Here is a 21,589-nt window from a genome sequence, read left to right on the forward strand (position 1 = left end):
CAGCAGGGTCAGTTGAGAGATGCTTGTATCAAAGGGATGATCTGAAAGACTGAAGTACAGGCTTTGCTTCCCTGGCAGAAGTATGAAGATACTGGGTGAATTTGTTTCTTAGTCCAGCTACAGGGAGGACTGCCTAGAATGTAATTCTGTCTGGGTTGTTTAAAGTACAGAGATAGCATTGCAACAACTAATGTTTTCCCTGCTTTGAGGGAAATTTATATTGAATATTTTCCCTCTTTGCAAGCTTCAGTCAGCAAAACTCAAAATACTTGCTTCAGCTCACTGAGAGGTAAGCTGGGCACTTGTGTTCTAGTTGTATTACTGTATCTACTTCCAGACCAATCATTTTGCAGACTGTTTAGATGAGGGTTAGCTCTTTTAAATCATCAATATTTTAAGAATAAGCCAGACAATGACACATTTGAATATTAAGCCCAGGATTGTCTAAGCTTTTAGTAGGTGCAGATCAGATTGACTTGTGAGATTGCATTCAAAGATCACAGGAGCAACCCCTCCCCAGTACGTGGCTAAAAGGGACCAAAACGTAATATGGGTCTGTTACATGACTTGGCAAGTATGGACATCGCCATCGTGTGACCAGATGTATTTGTAAATCAGTAATGCCAACACATTAATAACGTAGTGCAGTGAAGGGATGTGGTGCCATCAGACGAGCTAGCCTCAGAAGCAGTGCTTCCAGAAAAATGCATGCCTTCCATCCTGCTGCTTTTTTACATCCAAGGCATGACCAAGAAAAAAGAGGTTGAAAGATCAGATTGGGGTCTGACTGGATTTTTCCTGTTGTCTGTATTTGTGTCAATGACTATAGAATGAACAACCTCTGAATTTTAGTAATGGCATTATGAACCTGTTTTGAGATTATGTCGTTGCTGTCATCTTCTAGGAGGATGTCAGTTTTTCTTGTATTATCTAATATTTTTTTGCTTTATCAATTGAAGTAGTATAAACCAGCAACAGTATTAATGAAAGCCTTTCCTGCATGGCTTCTTCACAGACCGGTAATGAATTATCAATCCTCTAGTCTTCTGGGATAGATCTGATGCAGACAATAGAAGAACTACAAAATAGAGATAGTTGCCATGGCTAGCTGGTTTCCTTTAGGGTGAATGAGATGAGAGGCACCCATGAGAGTTCAGCACCTCCAGGGTGCTCAGGGGCAAGCATCTCTTGTGAAGCTTTCACACGGCATGTTTACTGGAGGGTAGGGAATGGAAAAGCTCAGTGTACAGGTCTGGTCGCTGACATGCACAGAACAGGGAAAATAATTTCCCCATTCGTTACCCAGGCAGTACCCCCGAACTGTCACAGCTTGCATTGTTATGCTAAGGAGAAAGAAAAGTTCACATTTGAAGATAAAATGGTCCTTTTATTTAAACAATCACACTGCTTATGTAACAGCTCTCTTAATGGTAGAGTACAGCTGGAGCCTGGAACATGTTGTTTACAGAAATATCACGTAATGGGTAACAACGTAAAATGTAGTAAATGGCGCTGGAGGCAATAGGCATGGAGAGAGATTGGAGGTTGGGAACAGTGCAACGCATATTTGCGAAGATGTGAGTGTGTTGCATTCCTAAAAGCAGGAGGTTTGAACCATGCTTTCGTAAAGCAAGGGGAAGGGGCTTTGTAAAGGTCGTCAGAGGACTGGCCAAATGACCTGTCACAGGAAGGGCAAATGGTACTTCTCAAAGTGAGGACGGGAGAGGGAGAGGGCCCAAGAGAGGCGAGCTGGCATAGCACAGACGGTGACCATAGGGAGGATTTCAAGAACTGGCAAGGGTAGAGGGGACTGTGACTGTAAAGACTTGGTGTGACAAGGAGAAACAGGAGGTAGAGAAGACAGAAATGGTGACGCTCTGGAACTTTTTCACACTTAAGATTACAGTAATTGTATTTTCATGCATAGGAAAAAGGCTGCTGAGTAACCTTGCTCTTCTCTTTCTTGAAATGGTAACCACTGACTAATACACATGCATGCAAAGACACACACACTCACACCCACACAAACATGCAATTGCACAAAATTAGGAAAATTGCCCAGCTTTCTTCTGAGATATTCAAGGTTTGACAAAGCGAGCTCTGACGCAGTGTTAACTGAAACCGGGTGCATGGCAGTCAACCAATGGCATCTGCTCTCCAGCATGTTCATTTTCACTTCTTTCCTTGAGACAATTTGTAAGTTTTGTATGTGTTATTAGCAAAAAATAGAGCTACAGATTTTTTTAAAGTGTCTTTTTTTTATAATATGTTGAACCATTTTGTTCAGTTTGGAGTGAAAAAAATAGACTTATGGACTGTTTTCTGTTGTTTACGGCAGGCTCAAGGTTCATGCTTAGACATTATATGAATGATGAAACAAAGTTGTAAATATTCATTACTTAGTGGAATCATATTTTTTAAAAGCACATCTTTGTACACAAAGCATTTGTAAATCCCCATTAGTGGTATTTATGTTCCCACATCAAAACTCCTCGTTTGCAGCCAACCAAATATCTTAGGCTTAGATCTTCCTCCTACATGTAATGGAATCACAATGCTGTCACAGACATCACGGCCATTTTTGTAAAATATGATGTTAAGGAAGACTGAGTTCATTGTGCTATACATATGTAAGTGCCTCCCTTTCAGTAGTCTCAGGGGAAAGAAGATGCCAGAAAGAATTCCCAACCAGCGTACATGTTAACTGTCACCAGCTTTCATGGGATAGTAAAGTGCATTCATACAAAGAAAAACATTAAGAATCAAGGCGGCTGCACAGGGAAAGTGAGGGCATTTGAGTGACTTAAGGAAGTCACATGGTAAATTATAATAATCTAACTGCAATCTAGAAAAATCACACTCTTTTCTTGTTTGTGTCTGTAATGAGGTAATGATGCAGCTCCTCTGGCTTCAGACAGCCACTACAGATTTACAGCAGGCTACGGGAGATCAGACAGCAGCACAAGTTCTTTGTTATCGGTATGCCCCTACAATGATATCTGAGTTCAGAATAGCTATTGGTATAATCCGAAGCAGTGAACACGTCGTTCCTCTGTAGCTCAAACTCCTTTCAGTTTCAGAAGCATAGGGGACTGGTTATCACAGAGCACAATTCATTGATTGTTGATCCTGTATGTTTGTGTGTTTATGTGTGTGAAGACATTCTGAACATCTCAAATCTGGCTGTGGATAAGAAATCCACAGTATGACTAAATGATTGGACTGAAAGTTTTGCAAACAAATTATCTGGACAGAAACACAGCTCACATGGATGCTTCTGTACAAAGAAACTCCACTGGAAACCACTGTGTGTGCTTGAAGTAGATGACCTCTGTCTTTGATTGGCATCTGCCCAGATTCGAAACAATTAGAACTATGCAAAAATTTTAATATCCTGAATCAAAACAGGTAATTCACCAAATTCTGTTTGCTTGTATAATTTCCCACTGTGCAGTCTTTGGTCATTCTGTGCTGCTTCTCTCTGCCATTGAGGCTGCTAAATGAGTTGGTATTACCTTAATGAAAGCATTGAAAGTGTGGTTAATGCTGCTAGACTCCATATTTTAAAACATTTTTTGAAATCAAAGTGAGTATCAGTAAAATATTCTCCTGTGGTTCATGGCTCCAGTAACCAGTGCAATGACTTAATTGGCATTCTTGTGCAGTGCTTGGATCTTTGCCAGTTAATGACCCATTGCTGCAGTCTGTACAGGCAAATTACCCCTTCTGTCCGGCTCTTCAAGCTGATGGACTTTTGCCCAAGTAATGGCTGCAGGCTCCTATTCTTAGCTGGCACGGACCCCAGCACAACCATAAACATCCCTGAGAGGATCATAATATGATATATTGGACAGATTCTGATACGCCTCACAGTAATATACCGCAAAGCAATTCTGCTGAAGTCAGTGACTTTGGCAGTGGCATAGCTGAAAGAAGAAACTGGTCCCTACGCTGTTGCTTTCTCAAGTAATGAAGCACTTGCAGGCTATTAGCTAGTCTGCGTCCCTTTAGATGATGCAAGTTTTTGTGAACCCTTTGTCAAACATTCAAAACAGTTTTTATTTTTGTTCTGTTTTTAAATGGTTGCATTGTCTCTTCCCCCTACAGGATTTTCCATTCTTCAGGCGATTATGGAAGCAGCAGTACAAAACAACTGGCAAGTGACAGCCAGATCTGTAGGAAGCATAAAGGATGTTCAAGAGTTCAGAAGAATTATAGAGGAGATGGACAGGCGGCAAGAAAAAAGATACTTAATTGACTGTGAAGTAGACAGAATCAACACCATTTTGGAACAGGTATATGCTTTTCAGAAATTGTGATCTCTCTGTGACAGACATTGTTAATGTTTCCAGAACTGTCTATTTCTAGAAATGAATTAAATATCCTTTGAGATGTGAGTCCCAACAACTGGCCGGTTACCTAGTAAAATTAAAATGCCTCAGTGATGCTCATAGCTGGTGGCAGCACTTACATGGAACCTACCTGACGCTGTAAAGCAATGACTTAAGTTTCTGCAGGGAAAGTCGGTAATGGTGGACCCCAGGTTGATAGCTGAACAATTATTGGTTTTAGGCTTTTCCTTCCATCTCCTCTGCTTCCCTTGTTATCTTCTCAAAAATTAGTTTAAAAATCTCACAAATATGTGTGGTACTTAAATCCAGGCAGCCAGTTTGCTCAAGGGAGTGGTGAGTTGTCTTCTTTTTAGCCAGCTGTGTTTGCTGATAGCATACCATTGAGGGGAAAGATAGCTCTGGATTTGCGTATTTCAAATCTAGCATTTTATTGCAGTTTAGAAAGTCAAGTCAGTGCTTTGTGTGGAGTCTAGAAAGTCTGCTCAGCTAAGAGGGAGTAACATCTGAGCAGCTGGCGGCTCATGGCTTAGACAGGTGTACTCTGCGCTGGGTCAAAAACTGGCTGGACAGCCGGGCCCAGAGAGTTGTGGTGAATGGAGTTACATCCAGTTGGCGGCCGGTCGCGAGCGGTGCTCCCCAGGGCTCAGTTTTGGGGCTGGTCTTGTTCAATATCTTTATCAATGATCTGGATGAGGGGATCGAGTGCACCCTCAGTAAGTTTGCAGACGACACCGAGTTGGGCAGGAGCGTTGATCTGCTCGAGGGTAGGAAGGCTCTGCAGAGGGACCTGGACAAGCTGGATCGATGGGCCCAGGCCAACTGTATGAGATTCAACAAGGCCAAGTGCCAGGTCCTGCACTTCGGCCACAACAACCCCATGCAGCGCTACAGGCTTGGGGAAGAGTGGCTGCAAAGCTGCCTGTCGGAAAAGGACCTGGGGGTGCTGGTCGACAGCCGGCTGAACATGAGCCGGCAGTGTGCCCAGGCGGCCAAGAAGGCCAATGGCATCCTGGCCTGTATCAGAAATAGTGTGGCCAGCAGGAGTAGGGAAGTGATCGTGCCCCTGTACTCGGCACTGGTGAGGCCGCACCTCAAATACTGTGTTCAGTTTTGGGCCCCTCACTACAAGAAGGACGTTGAGGTGCTGGAGCGTGTCCAGAGAAGGGCAACGAGGCTGGTGAGGGCTCTGGAGAACAAGTCTGATGAGGAGCGGCTGAGGGAACTGGGGTTGTTTAGCCTGGAGAAAAGGAGGCTGAGGGGAGACCTTATCGCGCTCTACAACTACCTGAAAGGAGGTTGTAGCGAGGTGGGGGTCGGTCTCTTTTCCCAAGTAACAAGCGATAAGACGAGAGGAAATGGCCTCAAGTTGCACCAGGGGAGGTTTAGATTGGACGTGAGGAAAAATTTCTTTACTTAAAGAGTGGTGAAACATTGGAACAGGCTGCCCAGGGAAGTGGTTGAGTCCCCACCCCTGGAGGTATTTAAAAGACGAGTAGATGAGGCACTTAGGGACATGGTTTAGTGGGCATGGTGGTGTTGGGTCGACGGTTGGACTCGATGATCTTGGAGGTCTTTTCCAACCTCAATGATTCTATGATTCTATGTTAACAACATGCTGACTGCACAACTGCAGGTGGCTTTGAAGAGCTTTTTCCCAGTGAGAGCAAAGGAAAGCCAAAACACTCTACCTGTTATGGCAGGGTACTGATGGACAAACTCTGTCCCACAGAGGGTTGGCATAGGCTGCCTCAGCCCAGCTGCCTTTCCATCCCTCTCCCTTTTTTGGCCTCCTCAGGAGCATGTCTTCAAAGGTCAGCCCTCCCATCACCTTCTGGGAGTGATGCCTCCATCCAGAGAGGGGGTTTACTGTGGTCACTGTGGGGATGTGTGGCATCTGCCATTTCATTTTCTCAGGGACAACAGCAGCATTTGCCAGTGACCCTGGTTTTCAGAAGCTTAAATAGGACTTACTCAAGAACAAAAGTCGTAGCAGAAATAAACAGACTGTAAACCACTAAACAGTCTACACATGTGATGAGTTTGCTATCAGACTTTTGGGCTCTTGGCCAGGCCATTCGGGAAGCTTGTCAGTTCTCTGCTCCAGAAACCACATATCATGGCTTTGTGTTAGTGCTTGGATTAAATAAGAGTGACCTCTTCTCCTGTATCAGGCTGGTCAGTGTGTGCAGTTCTCTTCCTTTGATGCTTTTTTCAGCCGGTTCAAACCAGGGTATACCTCTCTTCCAAAAGTGTAGTCTTATATAAAGACAATTATGCATCTGAGGATTTTCTTCAGAGACTTCAGGTCCTGCTGGAATATTCTGTACCTTCCTCCAGCGACAAACAGACATGTGAGTCAGTGACCTTGAGTATTCCATATGCCTTTAGCATCTGGCACATCTGTATGTCCCTATGTTTCCAAGATCTGAAACCTGTCATATGAAGTATTTCTCTTCTCAGGGCTGGCTGGTACCCAGGAAAGGACCTCTCCCAGCTGTCTCCCCCTGGTATGTAAATGTAAGGTAGGGGAAAGAGGACACCTCAGCTCCTACCCTGCCTGGGTAACCTGTTTTGTGCCAGGTTTCACTCTGCAGCACATCTGGTTTCTTTCCCCTTCCAGAGAATCTTGTGATGGGCCCCATATTGTGTCCTAGAGGTGGATACCCTGCCCAAATCACTTCTGGCCCTGTCTCTTCAGCTGCAGAGTAAGGGGAAGCAGAGAGATTAATAGTCATTCCGTAAGTTACCATCTGTTTGTTCATTTGCCCTATAGTTCTATGTTGTGGTTTAACCCCAGCCGGCGCCTGAGCACCACACAGCCATTCGCTCACTCCCCCCCAATGGTGGGATGGGAGAGAGAATCGGAAGAGTAAAAGCGAGAAAACTCGTGGGTTGAAATAAGAAGAGTTTAATACTTGAAATAAAATAGAATGGAATAGTAACAATAATAATAATAATAATAATAATAATAATAATAATAATAATAGAATATACAAAGCAAGTGATGCATGTTGCAGTTGCTCACCACCCGCCGACCGATGCCCAGCCAGTCCCCGAGCAGCGGCCCCCCCGGCCAGCTTTCCCCAGTTTATGTACTGAGCATGACGTCCCATGGTATGGAATGTCCCTTTGGCCAGTTTGGCTGTGCCCCCTCCCAGCTTCTTGTGCACCTCCAGCCTTCTCAGTCGGTAGAGCATGGGAAGCTGAAAAGTCCTTGACTAGTGTAAGCACTACTTAGCAACAACTAAAACGTCAGTGTGTTATCAACATTGTTCTCATACTAAATCCCAAACACAGCACTGTACCAGCTACTAGGAAGAAAATTAACTCTATCCCCGCTGAAACCAGGACATTCTATAACCATTGAGCGTGTGGATCCATATCCCTCCTTGCACAACAAAACTATATCCAATTTAATCATCTAGTGGCCTCTCAAGCATACAGATAGCAGCACTTATGTCATGCAGAATTCTTAAGCTCCCCACACTTCTTGTCCCTGATGCTAAAATATTCCAGTATTCCTTCACAGATAGATACAAAATGTTGTTCTCATAAACAGAACATTTTCTTCTGAGAACTAACAGTAGGCTTTAGCCTGTTCAACTATGTATTTAGAGACATGTTGTTGAGTTAAGAAATATGTTTTTCTTATTCCCAAGATAACAAGCTGAATTTCAGACTAGAGTGCCTTTATGTCCATTTAGAAGAAAATCTCCTGAGGGAAAATAAGGAGGAAGAAACTCCATTCAGGATCAAAATGGTGAAACTTTACAAAAGACCTGTTTATTCCAGAGACTGCATGCTTTTATCAAAAGGACACTATCTCCAAACATAGTCATAAAGGTTAGGCTCCAAGGCAATGTCTGTATTGAGTGGAGGCATCTCACAAAGCAGAAGCAATATTGCAGTAGAGAATGCAGTCCCCAAAACTCTACAATGACAGTCAAACTGTCAAAGAAGACTTGAAGTAAAGCATCCATAGGATTAAAAAGGGGTAATCTGATAGACTGAACTCTGTCCAGTGCAAGTGGTGACTATGTCTTGACCTTTGAGTCTGAAATTTTGAGATTAGGAAGATGGTCTGCAGGTTTTCAGTACAGCTACAGCTGCATCCCTCTGCAGAGCTGTTCAGATCTCAGAAGAGTGTGCTCACTGCACAACAGCTTTCACATTTGGGGTGTCATAAGAATAAATACAAACCTGCAGTATTCGGTTGACCAATAGTCATTAAAACCAACAAGAATAAGGAAAAATGTAAGTGAAAAAATCAACACCGCTTTCATGTAAGCTTCCTGGTTTATGTGTTACGTTGTAAACAGATAGTCTGGTGTGGGTTTGCCTGTGTCCTCTGTAGCAATTAAAAATATAATAACTGCCTATAAACACAGGGGGACACTTGAAGGAGGAGCAGAGCTATGGGTAGCTTCAGCTTCTGCTTTGCTTATGAACCCCAGTGATGCCGTGTCCTCTGAAGGTACTGAGCTGCATGGAGCACAGCCTCCAGAGCAGTGTGTCCCTGCCACGTTCTCCAGGGCTCGGTGCCACGGCCGTGTCACAGCCCGATTTTATCCTCTGCATGGAGCTGTGCGGAGCAGAGGAGGGGGTTCAACTGAGGCTCCGAGAGAGTATCTGATATGTACAGTGTTGTGTAACATCACTCAGAAACTGGTACAGTTCATTTTTACGTTTCCAGTGAACTAGAAACTTAAAATTTAGGACATTTCTTCATTAGGTGCCCATAAGTATTGTTGAAACCAGGATCTAAAGCAGAGTGAAAGGTCACTTCTTTCCCTTCACATCCAGAGAGTTTCAGCAGCTCACAGGTCCGTATGGGCGTGTGGGGAGGAAAGGGTCAGTCACCCTCAGGACCGTAGCTAGTGGAAGGTAAGTAAAAAATAGGCATATGTCAAAAGCGACAGCTGTATCTACCTTAAAGGGCCCGCTCCTATCAGCTGTAAAACTAGTAAAGGGCCAGAGATGGATTGCTAAAGCAGAGAGAAGTAACATCTTGGGTTAATCTGCCCCACATGTAGCACATTTCACACATACCTGAGGAGAGAATTTCTAGCTTGTAAATAGTAATGTCTCTCCAAAGCTGTCATCCAGACTTCATAAAGCAAGGCAGGTTCCAAATGACAGGAATTTAACAGAATATTAGTCATCCTGCAGAATGACTGAGATAATGGCACACAAAGCTTAAAAGTGTTCAAAAGACATTAAAGCACAGTTTTAAATGTATCTGATCAGTAATAATAATAATTAATACAAAATGTCTCACCATAAATGTGCAAGCTGCTGTATGTAGAAGACCGCTGCCAAGCAACTCTGGTTTCTTATGCCAGAGGCATATGAACCTGAAGTCACCATTAGAGTTTTTATTTTTATGTGATTGTAGCAATTACTCATTTTATGTTTTATGATAATTCATGGGATATAAATGCACACACCAATGCACACACGTGCATCTGCTTTTGATATTTTGCGTATTTTTACCACAACATTTGTAGTATGCTTTTATGCAGTTACAGGCATATTTATATGACAACCTCTGCATTGCCATTAAATGTACAGAAAACCAAAATCTTCTCTCAGTTACGCTGCTGCAAGTATAGAGTCAACCATTATCCTGAACATTATCCTGGAGACAATATTTAAATTGATACCATTGTGCTCATAGAGAGATTGTATTTGCTTTGAACTTCAGTTAATAGGTAGCTGTAAAAGCACAACTTGCTGCATAGTTCGCCTTTCTTTGCAGCTTTTCAGTGCACAGAATTTGTGCATGTGCGTTTGCCCTTAGAAAGCCTTCTGAGGGTCCCACTCATTATTTAGCCTGTGTCCACATCGTATGAGCTGCTTCTGCAGCTGGCACTAATTGTTACCCTTGTTGACAGTCTCAGTAGAAAAGTTGAGCCTGAGGGCCATTTGCCATAGCCTCTCACTCCTGCATTTGATGTACTTTGGAAGCAAATGTACACACTGGTGCTGCTCATGCCACACCTGGACTGTGGGGAGAGGATTTGGTCTTTCATTAACTGTACTGGTATTTTTCAAAAACAACATTCACAAGTCTTTTAAAGATACAGAGTATTTGAGGGGAAGGGAGAGCTGGCTAGAATTTGCTCAACATGTGATCTCCTGAGGTTTTTGTCCCACTGTATTTGTCCATCTCCCCATCCCTAATAGCTCTGGGAATCTTTGTCACCTCTTCTAAGCCCCTGGCTGATTTTAAAATCCCTCACTCGCACATCTCCCAGGTTTTAAAAATCAGTGTTGTATAGAAGTTGCTTTGTTACAGTCCTAGCATTTAATGTGGCTCTTTCTTCTTCATATAAAGGATAAACCCTTTCATCTTAGCAGACATTACCTTAATTTCTGCATCTGTCTCTCAAATAGTTTAATGCTTGAAACTCTGCTTCTAACCAAAGGCTTTCCTTAATTAGTTTCCAAGGCAACCATCTTGGCAACAATTCAGATGAGCCAACTGCAGGGAGAGGAAGGAAACACACTATCAAAATGAATAGTAATAGCACAATACCACTGTGCAAACAGGCGTTGTACATCACCAGAGACAGCGTGATAGTTCTGGTGTCTCATAAGTTCGTTTACAAGGGAAGAAGTCTTAACTCAGTAAAAGAAAAGCCGCACAAGAGCGTATGTCTTTTTTTCACAGCTGACTAAGCCAGGATTAATGGCTTCAGTCCGATATGAATCATGTATCTGCGGGAGGAAGAGAACCACTGGTGCTTTTCAGGGCCCCTCATGAACCAAGATGTTCCCAAGTGCACTTCGTAGAGCACTGTTATACTACAGTTCAAATGGCAAGATTTTCAGAGTGGGGACCACCCCACGGGGCTTTTTTAGCCCAGATGCTGGCGGTGCAGTATATAAGACACTAGCAACTGATAGCTACAGCCTCGCAGGGGGAAGTCCCTAAATATGAGGTCCCTAGGTGTGATACAGAGCTATGGTGCATTTGCTCTGGGCTACAGATGGATTTGGATCTGGCTATAATATGGCAAAGTACCATCCCAGTGCAAATCACTCACTGCTTGTAATTATACATTCATACGTGATTCCTGTTTCTTATCCCACCTTCATACCAGTGCAATTCCTCTGGCCTCTGTGGAGCAGATTAAAGCTACCAGGGGTAGCCTGGGCTAAATTTATAAAGAATGGGGCCCTATAAGTCATCAACTAAACCTCAAATACAAACTCATCCCACAGTATGCAACCAGTAGGATGGAAAACAGCATAACAATTTTAGAGGAAGTTAATGTTCCCAGGCTTAAAAAAAGCCCATGTTACTAAATTGAATTTATTTGTGTCACACCATGGGCATGCATGTGTAGGTATAATGGCATATGTACTACTGGAAGCTCGTTCTTCCAAAACGTGTAATGAATAAAATTATCAACAATATACATAGACCCTTAAAAATACCCTGAGTATCTTCTATCCTGGGAGAATGCATGTAAAGAATCAGAAAGGAAAAATATTGCTATAACTTTATTACCTCATATGAGTAAAACAGCCTCCCCTGCTGCATAGACTAAGTCTAGTAAAAATAAATTAACTCTTCGTAATCTCTTTTGGTTCATGGTTTATGCACCAAGTTACATGGGGAATATTGCAGAGCGCTGTTTATAGGGAAGCAGCATTGAAAAGAGCAAACTGAATGCAATTCTAGTCACAGTACAATTCCATTTATAATAAAAAGTATAAGAAAAAGTAACCTTGTTTTTCCTAGAGGAGGTTGCACTGATTTTTTTTTTTCTTAATTTCATAGGGCATCTAAAAAGGAAAAGAAATGCTCAAAAGGAAAAAAAAAAAAAGAATGGCTACTATTCAGTATTTTTCGGTCTGCTTGAAGGCAGTGCTCTGCAGTACAAAACTCCTTCCAAAAGATTCTCATGAGCATTGGGACTGAATTACTGCGACACTTCTGGGTTATATCCAAATAGTAGTTTGAAGTGATCCTGACATGCAGTAATGGTTTATATAAGCAGAATTCTGTTTCCAAGGTCTCTTGTTCAATTCCAGGGAGTAATAGTGGGATTTTACTCTGACATGCTGATGGGAAGTGTGGAGAAAATGGGAAATTTATGTATTTTTAAAAAGAAAACTCTGTGCCTCAGTTTACCTAATTTCTTCCTGTCTTCCCCCAATGGATATACATCCTTTTATATTTTGAGCAGCTAAGATGGAAGGAGTTTCGTTTTCCCTGTGGGATATGAGAAGAAGAAATGAGCATTGTTTATGTTTACCTGTGATTGCAAGAGTGTACTCTTAAGAATGTTCAACATACAGTTTCACAGTATTGAAAGCCAAAAAGGACAGTTAGATACCATCTCCTGTGTCACAGGGATTAGGCACACGATGCAAAGATCACTAAAGAGCTGCTTGTTAATGATGTGGATATGCCTTCAAACTGTATGACAGCGTTGAAGCATTTATGATTCCTGCAGAAGGTTTGGAAAAGTAAGAATAAATGTAAGATTACTATGTTAATAGCCTTTGTGAAGATGACTTTAGGTGTTGTGAAACTTAGTGAAGGATGCTAGTCTGGAAGTCAGTTTTGATAGTGCTGATTTTGATATACCTGATGTGGCCTTGAGGTCCACAATGAGAGCATCCACAACTGCTGAGAAGCAAGGAGGTAGCATAAGTAAAGAGAGCATATGTGAAGTTGGAAACGAGGATGTTATTTTGATGGGACCATGTTACATGGGATAGGAGCTGGTTGCATTGTAGATTGAAGGAAATTTAACCATGAATGTTGCTAGGGAAAGGCAATCAACTCCAGTAGTACGGCCAGGTGCCCTTGTTTGCTTAGCTTTTCTGAGCTAAGAAGAATTGACTAAGAAATACTGGTGTCTTGAAAAGGTGGTTGTGTGTCAGTGAAAAGCATGTGATGGTTGCTGAGAAGCTTACCCATCTGAGCAGTTAACATAAATTCCTATTCTTTTGGGCTCTTTAGAGTATTGGAGCAGAGATAGCAGCGATACCTATTCATTCTCAGGTTAGCAAAGCCTCATGTCTCTTCTCAGAGGTGGTGAACTGAGGCTTAAGCAGCATAAGATGTATTTCCACAGGGCCTTGACTGGTGAACAAGAGTGGCCCTTAACGGTGTGAGATGCAAGATAGATGAATATTTCAGAATTTATCAGAAGCAGTAGGAAGACAGAATACAGCGAGGATCTTTCTCTGTGTACCATTCCTATCAGCTAATAGGAGCTTCAGTTTTCCTGGACTCTTTGGAAGATCCATGTAGAGAAACAGAAGTTGCAGAGTCCCAAATACACTACCAAATCAGTCATCTTCAAAAAAGTCATTGAAGCTTTGGTGACAACAGTACATCGAAAAGCTTCAGACCCAAGTAATTGTTGAACATCATACCAAAAAATTGTGTCAGGTCAGAGAACATAACGCAAATCCCTTGGTGTCATGGTTGCTGACCGTCTGGTAGTGTCTGACCTGAGAAGGGTTATAGCCAAGAAAGAGGGAGGAAGACACAACACTGAACCAGCAGATCTAGAAGATGAAACCAGTGAGGAGAGTACCGTAGCATGGTTTGTCAGTGTGGAATTAAAGCAATTTTGACACTCAACACAGAAAGTTCATTGTGATTTGAAATTTCCTGTACACATTTGGTTTTGGTTGTTTTTTTATGAGATCTGAAGTCTCCATGTCAAATTTCAGATGAGTTTTGAAGGTAAGATTTCACAGAGGCTTGAGAAAGTACTGGAACCTCTGTGAAATTACCTTGGATGTAAAATCACTCCATTATGAATATTTTTCAGGGGAGGATCTTTCTCAAAGAATATACTAGAGCTGTGTAGACAATTAAAATGTGGCCTCCTTGCTAAAATTACCTATGTGTGGAAATTACTGCTGCAGAGTAACATATTTAATTAAGTCATTTACTTCCCATAAATACAACTGTAAAAATTCCTCCAGAACACAACTGGATTTTTCCTTTATTAATCTCACTCAAGAAGCTAAAGAATTCACTAATTAAAAATTTCTACAACACATAAATCTCTTCAAGGAAGCTCTCTGGGAACAAGTATCTCCTCTTGAGAATTTCTTGGCAAAATAAGAGGCAAAGGTCTCAGCAATTTTTAGTATCCCTTTCATATGCTACAAAGAACTTTTGTTATGATTGTAGCAACCCCCCATATCTGACCTTGGTTTTAGTGAAATAGCTTCAAGTGATGAAGCGTTGCTTAAGTTTTGATTGATTTTGACGTGAAGGTCTTCGTATTGCAGGACATGACTTGTGAAGAGAGATGCAGTCCTGAGAGATATAACACTGTTCTCATCTGGCTAAACAAAGAGGAGATTTTGATACAAATAAAAGTTTATTTAATTAATTTAAAGAGTAAATAGTGATTATGAATGTCAGTTACCAGGGATCATAAAACTCTTCATCTCAGTGTCCTCCAGGGTCTGATGTTTTGCAGTAGAATATGTCCTTTAACAATAACTGTGCCAACAGATTAGTTAATCTGACAATATTGCTAAGTCACACCAAGGAAAATGAATTTAGGAAAATTGTTTCAGGGCACAGAAAATTCACAGAAAATTTTGTTATCACACTGAAAGAAATTAGGAGAAAGTATCATGCCCTTAGAACCTATGTTGCAGTTTGTAATTTTTTTCCTAAGTAATATCTAATGTAACCTTTTATGCACAAATGAAATGCATATTCCACTACACAATCTTCAATCAGTAAATGTCAGATTAGTTATGGGAAGAGAAAGTTTAGCCATATGGAGGGAGAACGAAGTACAGTACAATTTTCAGATGCTGCATTTAATTACCCTCCAAGGACTAACATGCACAACCATCACCTATTTGGAGGTGGCCTAAAAGTAAAATTTCACTCTTGATGTGACTATCATCAAGGAGAGAAGCAAGGGAGAGAAGGGCACAAGAAGGGGGCCAGAGAGGGAAAAACTTTAATAAAATGCTTCAAAGGCATCTCAGATCCCTGCTTCCATCATGCACATTTTTGTCCCCTTCTTCTAGGAGATTCCTGTTCTCTAGGAAATTATCTCCCATGAGAGATACGTTGCAGAAGAGCCAAAAGCTGTTTGAAGAATGTTTTGTAAGCCAAAACAAATGATCTTGATACTGTGCTATAGAGGAAAGTAGGTTTTCGGTTATGAGGTGTAGTCACAAATGTACAAGGTGGCAGTTGCATGGAAGTAAAATTCTTAATACTGCACAAACATACAAAATCCAGCAGTTGGGACTGTGTATGGATTTGTGACATTCCCTAAAGGACATGAAGCCTCTGAAATGGTGGATGAATTAATCTCAACTATATATGCAGTTATTTTTATCTGCAACAAATAATGCGTGTGTAGAATCTTCATCTTAATATTTAATACATTCTTCATTTAATATTTAACTCAAATTTAATACAGTACTCATTCTTCATATAAATGAAATCATTGTTTACTGCATATTTTACAGCATCACAATCCCTGGTGGCCAAATTGCCATCCCATTAATACTAAGTGAAGAAATAAATCGCGTTCCCTGGGTTTGCACTACAAGTATAATCATGAGGGTTTGACCCTTTGAATGAGGGAAGCCACTTCTACCAAACATGGAAATGGCTTTATTTCCGTGGAGTTAAAGGCAGGACAACTTCACTTGTTTGGCTGTGACAGACTACCACTAGCCGTTACGTATCTTTTGCCACCGCAGGATTGTGGTCCCTTTGGAACCTCATATGTTGGTGCTGGTGGTGTTGGTGTGATAGAAAGAGACAAAATCATGACACCAAAAAAGCTGTTTTTTATAAATTTACTCAGGGAAGATCGAGCTTTGTCTAGTGTTTATAATCATCAAAGCGAACTCGCTCTTTCTGCAGGAGCAGAAAGCAGTATTGGAAAGCAGGGGAGTGGGCACTGCAAATTTAAATGGATCTACTGAGGTTACAAGGGATCTTATTTTTACTATGGCATCTGGTTAGATGAGGAAAATCCTGTTCACATTTCAGGAGAGCTTTTGTTTTCTGTTCTCCTCCTATTTATCCTACTCCTATCTGGAAAATTTACATGACAAGGGGTGACCTGTGCAAAGTAAACATAGTGAGGAATGATTATGTATGGCTGTCAAATGCTATTGCGCCTTTGCCCACATGATAACACTTTAGAAGGTAATTGCATTGCTGTTAACAGTGCACTGACCCCAGAGAACTGAAGTGCAGTGTCTGCAAGCCCCATGGGCAGCTCCCCCACTGCAGCAAGGGTCTACAGGAGTGGGAGGGAAGCCAGGGAGAGGACTCTCTTTTCCAGCTGAAGGGCTTCTTCAGTTTCTCCTTTTCCTGAGTGGTAGAAACAGAACTGAGATGCAGTACGTTGCAGATGCCGCTCAAGATAAGCTAAACATCCTTGCTAACATACTGACAAGAACTTTTTGGGCCTTGACTTCAGCTTTTATTGAACTAATTGGATTGTCACCCTGATACTCTGTTCCTCTCCTTTCTTAAGTGTGTCCTGAAGACCAAATTAGTCAGTGCCACTGGTCCAATAGGGTGCTGCATCACAGGGCACAAATTTTCAATCATTCAATCCAATATCAGGTAGGAGCTGCTCAGGTCTGAGATAAGCTTTAAGTAACTCCATCCTCAGAACAGAAATGCTATCAATAGGGATAGAAACTAGAAAACACCTGACCTGATACCCAGGAGAGAAGACAGTGTGCTCCACAACAATTTAGACTTCTCAGACAGTTGTTGCTGTGTTTGATATCCATGCTGTTCCCACGAAGTGCTATCAACACTGATAGCTGATCCTGACGATGCTGTTGAATTTTTTTTTACTTGAGTCCATTTATCTGTTTCGCTTGTTTGCTGCTGAAAAGAAAGAATCATGCCATCACTTCTGGCATTTGCACACTGCTTTGAAGGCAAAGGTGTCATAATTGTATTTCTATAGCAAGGTATAAAGGCACATTACTGCTCACCTGGAGGTAGCTAAGCTCTCCTGTCCCAGAAACATACACATATACTTAAAAATCTGTAGAAATGCTTGAAGTTAAATGTGGGCTTTTTGCAAAAGTGGAATCCAAATTAATGCATGAATAACCTCAACAAAGACAACAAAATCGTTTTTACTCTGAGCTTATAGGAAATCTCATTTTTCTTGCTCTCTTTCTGAAACCTAGGAAAGAAGAGTTCTAGAGTTAAACTGCCTCATTGTTCCCAGATGTGGTCGAAATGGAAAGACACATTACAGCAGGTCAGAGCTCTGCCTGTCATTCCATTTAAGTGGCATATTTCTGCCACCTGTCAGGTATGAAAAGCACAGTAAAAATCTTTAGACCTTCTTTGTGGCAATACTGCCTGTCAGCATCAGTACTTTATGTTATGGAAAGATCTAATAGACTCATAAAATACCAGGGTTTTGAGCTGTAGATGATGTAGTCTGTACTTTTGTGATCTAATTTTTTCTTTCTTTTTTCGTTTATAAATAAGGGATGATAAATAACTTTGATTAAACAGACTAAACTGACCAGGTGGCAGTGGATTCAATTGAAGGGAAGATGACCTCCAAACAGGTACTAATCGGACATGGTAGTTTTCTTTTTGCTGCTGCCAAAATCATGATAGCTACTTCTCTAGGTAAAAGTTCAAGCATATCCTCTTAGCTTGTATTTTTCAATGACTCTTTAAAATCAAAGCCCACAGAGGCAGGAAGGTGGATTTAAAAGTGACTGAACTGCTGGGCTTAGAGGGTTGTGATCAGCAACACAAAGGCCAGCTGGAGGCTAGCTACTATTTAGAGTACCCTAAAGGTACTGGGGCTAATACTGTTTTATTAATGATCTGAAGGTTATGGGGTGGAGCGCACTCTCAGCCAGTTTGCAGATGATACCAAATTAGGAGAAGTGTTTGATACACCAGGTAGTTGTGCTGCAATACTTTGACAGGCTGGTGAAGTAGACGGAGAGGAACCTCATGAAGTTCAACAAAGGGAAATGCAAAGCCCTGCACCTGGGGAAGAATAACCCCATGCACCAGTACAGACTGGGTAGAGGCTTCCTGGCTGGAAAGCAGTTCTGCAGAGAAGGATCTTGGGGTCCTGGCAGACAAGTTGAGCACAAGCCAGTGCTGCACTCTCACAGCAAAGAAGGCCAACAGCATCCTGGGCTGCATAGGATTAGCATGGTCAGCAGGTCAATAGAGGTGCTCCTTCCCCTCTACTCAGCACTGGTGAGGCCGCATCTGAAGTGCCGTGTACAGTTCTGGGCTCACTAGTATAGGAAAGACATGGACATCCTGGAGTAAGTCCAGTGACGGGCCTCCTACAATGATTAAGGGACTGGAGCATCTGACATACAATGAAGGGCTGAGAGAACTCAGGTTGCGTAGCCTGGAGAGGAGAAAGCTCTGGGGGGGGATATTAATAATGTCTGCAAACACCTGATGGGAAGGAATGAAGAAGATGGAGCCAGACTCTTTCTCGGAGAGTCTCACTGAGTTTCAGAGTCTCAGCAGTGCTCAGTGACAAGACAAGAGGCAAGGGCACGAACTGAAATGCAGGAAATTCTGTTTAAACATAAGAAAAATAATTTTTACTGTGAGGGTGGTCAGACACTGACACAGGCTGCCCAAAGAACTTGTAGAATCTCTGTCTTTGGGGATATTCAAAACCTGACTGGACATGGTCCTGAGCAGCCTGCTCTAGCTGCCCCTGCTTTGAGCTAGGGGGTTGGAATAGTCAATCTCTAGAGGCCTCTGCCAACCTCACCTGTTCTGTGATTTCCTCCATCCTTAAAAGAAAAATTATCTTTCACTTTTATGAATTGGAGACAAACCATTGATATTTCTAAAAGACAAAATGTGACTGCTCAGTCCCACCTACCAAGCCTGCACTATTTTTCCATTGCTTGATTTCTTTTGAGCCCACAGAGTCCTGTCTTTCATTAACCCATTCTTTCCTTGCCTGGTCTGTTACTACTGTTCACCTACACACTCTGTTCTTACCATTCTTAGTTCCTTGTCAAGTCCTTGGAGAAATATTCCAGTGAAACCCCCAGATCTGTCTCCATCACTACTGTTTAAAGCGGCTTCCCTGCCTTGACTTTCATCTAAGAGTTCACCGGTCTCCTCGTAATGTTCCCTTCACCCTAAACTCCAACGTTTAATTTTCATGGCCAAAAAACCCAAATCCATGTTCTAGCCCAGGAACTAGCTGTGGTTGTAATTTGAGTAGGGAATAAGTCAAAAGGTAACGGAGTAATTGTGAGGTTAGTATTAAAGTGATTTTGCTTCCTTTTCACTGTCCTTCCTCTTAGGTGTTGTGAAGCCTTTGAACTACCCCGTGAGAGAATCATCATTATTGCTTTAGAAATATCACGATGCTCCATACCAATTTAATATTAGCCAGTTAATCTCTATAATGCTTCCAAAATTGTAAGAAAAATGTAAAAGCTAAGGCAGAAAATTGTAGTTGCCTATTTATTATCATGATGACTGATGCAGTGGAAACCAAGTTGTCTTTATGCTTTCATTCAAAAAAATAACTTCACCAGGCAAATGAAAAACTAAAACTGGCAACGCTGACTTAATTTCTCAAATCTGGCATATAGGTCTGTACTTCCAGTAAGCCTGGTGCTGGCCAGCAGATTTGACTTTTCTTTTAAAACCAGATACATTTTAATTATGTTCCCTCTGGATTTTCTCTTTATTAATTGGAAATATCCAAAGAGTTAATTGAAAATACAAACTTTATTTGGTTCTATATCAAACCTGACATTATGATCTTTTTATCTACAAGGCAAGAATTATGTGGGATCAGAAGTCTGAATTATTCATGACAGTTTCCAGCCATTTTTTCCCCTCCTCCTTTGTTCTGTGTAAAATCTTATAAGCTTTTCTTTCAGTCAAGGTGAAAGCAATATTAAGTCTCGGAAGTGAAACTTACCAAAGACATGTAGCTCTGTGAAATCCTTGTCCTGTAATCCTGGCTTTCTATTCACCACCACTATTCAATATCCCACTTTCTATATAAGCTTCACAATATATAAGCAGTTGATGAGATTTATTTGTTATACTCCTGTTTTTCTTCTTCATAAAAAAGCTTTATCCATCCCTTCGCTCCCTTAGGACTAATGCTGATGTTTGTGATTGTTTCTGCTGGGCTCGCTAATCCAGCAGCTCCATTCAAGGTGCTGGACAGTTGGTAGAGGGTGGAGAGTGGGGGAGGAGGAGAGTCGTGCTTGTTAAGATTTAGGATAGCGTGTGCAGTGAATTTTAAAAACGTTGTTAAGATCCAGTTAAATAATTATGAACTAACATGGTTGCTTGCGTGAGTAGAAATACTGGCAGGTCACTTCTGAAAGATGCTTTATGAATTAAAGCTTGACTGTAGTATGTTGAACCTCTCTAAGGGACTAAACAGAATTATTGCTGGTCGTTTTGGAGACATGACAACAGATGAGATGGAAGTTGAGTCTGATCTATGCTAATGAGTCCTACATTTCCTATTTGCAATATTGCTCCTGATGCCTGTAGCAGCTCCATGTATGTTTTTCTTACAGCCTCTGACTTCATCTGTCGTGGTATTTTTCTCTTAAATAAACACATTTCTGGATAGAAATGTAAAAGCTTTCTTATTTGTTACAAAGGTTAAAACGACAAAGAGTATTGATGTTATGAAGTAAGTTCATTGTCTCTAACCTTTTAAAAGTAAATCATTGCCTTTAAGGTGAAATTAAAACATACAGAGAATTCAGTATGCAAATAGCATGCGCACCAGATGATCTGAAGGAAGCCTGCACATTTCCATAGAAAACAAATGTGAGCGTAGGAAAGCAGATGCTTTCTACCGACAGAGTGTACATACAGTTCTCAAGAGGACCTGAACAGCAATTTATTTTCAGACTGCTGGAAGTATGCAAATTCCTACAGAATTAAATGTGAATTTAAAAGAAATGGCATCTATTAAGGACAAGACAACCCAAAGAGGCAATTGGGAACTTAATAATTTAATCAAGAACTTTAACAGGCTCAGCAGTATTTCTAAAGTCAATGACTCAAATGTCATCTGTTTTTAGCAAAGACGTAAGTGGTCATGTTGAAAAGATGTCTTTTAGAGTATGGCATTTGGAGTGTTTATCTGTGACCATGGAGAAGTACGTTAGTATGGTATGTATAGATTTTCAGATGATTCGCCATCAAAAAGCATCATCTGTTCACTTGAGCTGCTCATAGG

General features: G+C 41.4%; 1 protein-coding gene across 6 annotated transcripts in view; it reads left to right on the forward strand.

Moving 5' to 3' along the window:
* GRIA3 (glutamate ionotropic receptor AMPA type subunit 3) overlaps window positions 1-21,589 on the forward strand; it is a 161,602-nt gene that overhangs the window by 71,684 nt on the left and 68,329 nt on the right. For all 6 annotated transcript variants that reach the window (XM_076347331.1, XM_076347330.1, XM_076347326.1 and 3 more), the window contains exon 4: window positions 4,108-4,295. In XM_076347331.1, coding sequence (XP_076203446.1) covers window positions 4,108-4,295 — 188 coding nt within the window. The remainder of the gene's footprint in view (window positions 1-4,107; window positions 4,296-21,589) is intronic.

This window comes from Aptenodytes patagonicus, chromosome 9, assembly GCF_965638725.1.
Source record: "Aptenodytes patagonicus chromosome 9, bAptPat1.pri.cur, whole genome shotgun sequence".
Classification (NCBI taxonomy): domain Eukaryota; kingdom Metazoa; phylum Chordata; class Aves; order Sphenisciformes; family Spheniscidae; genus Aptenodytes; species Aptenodytes patagonicus.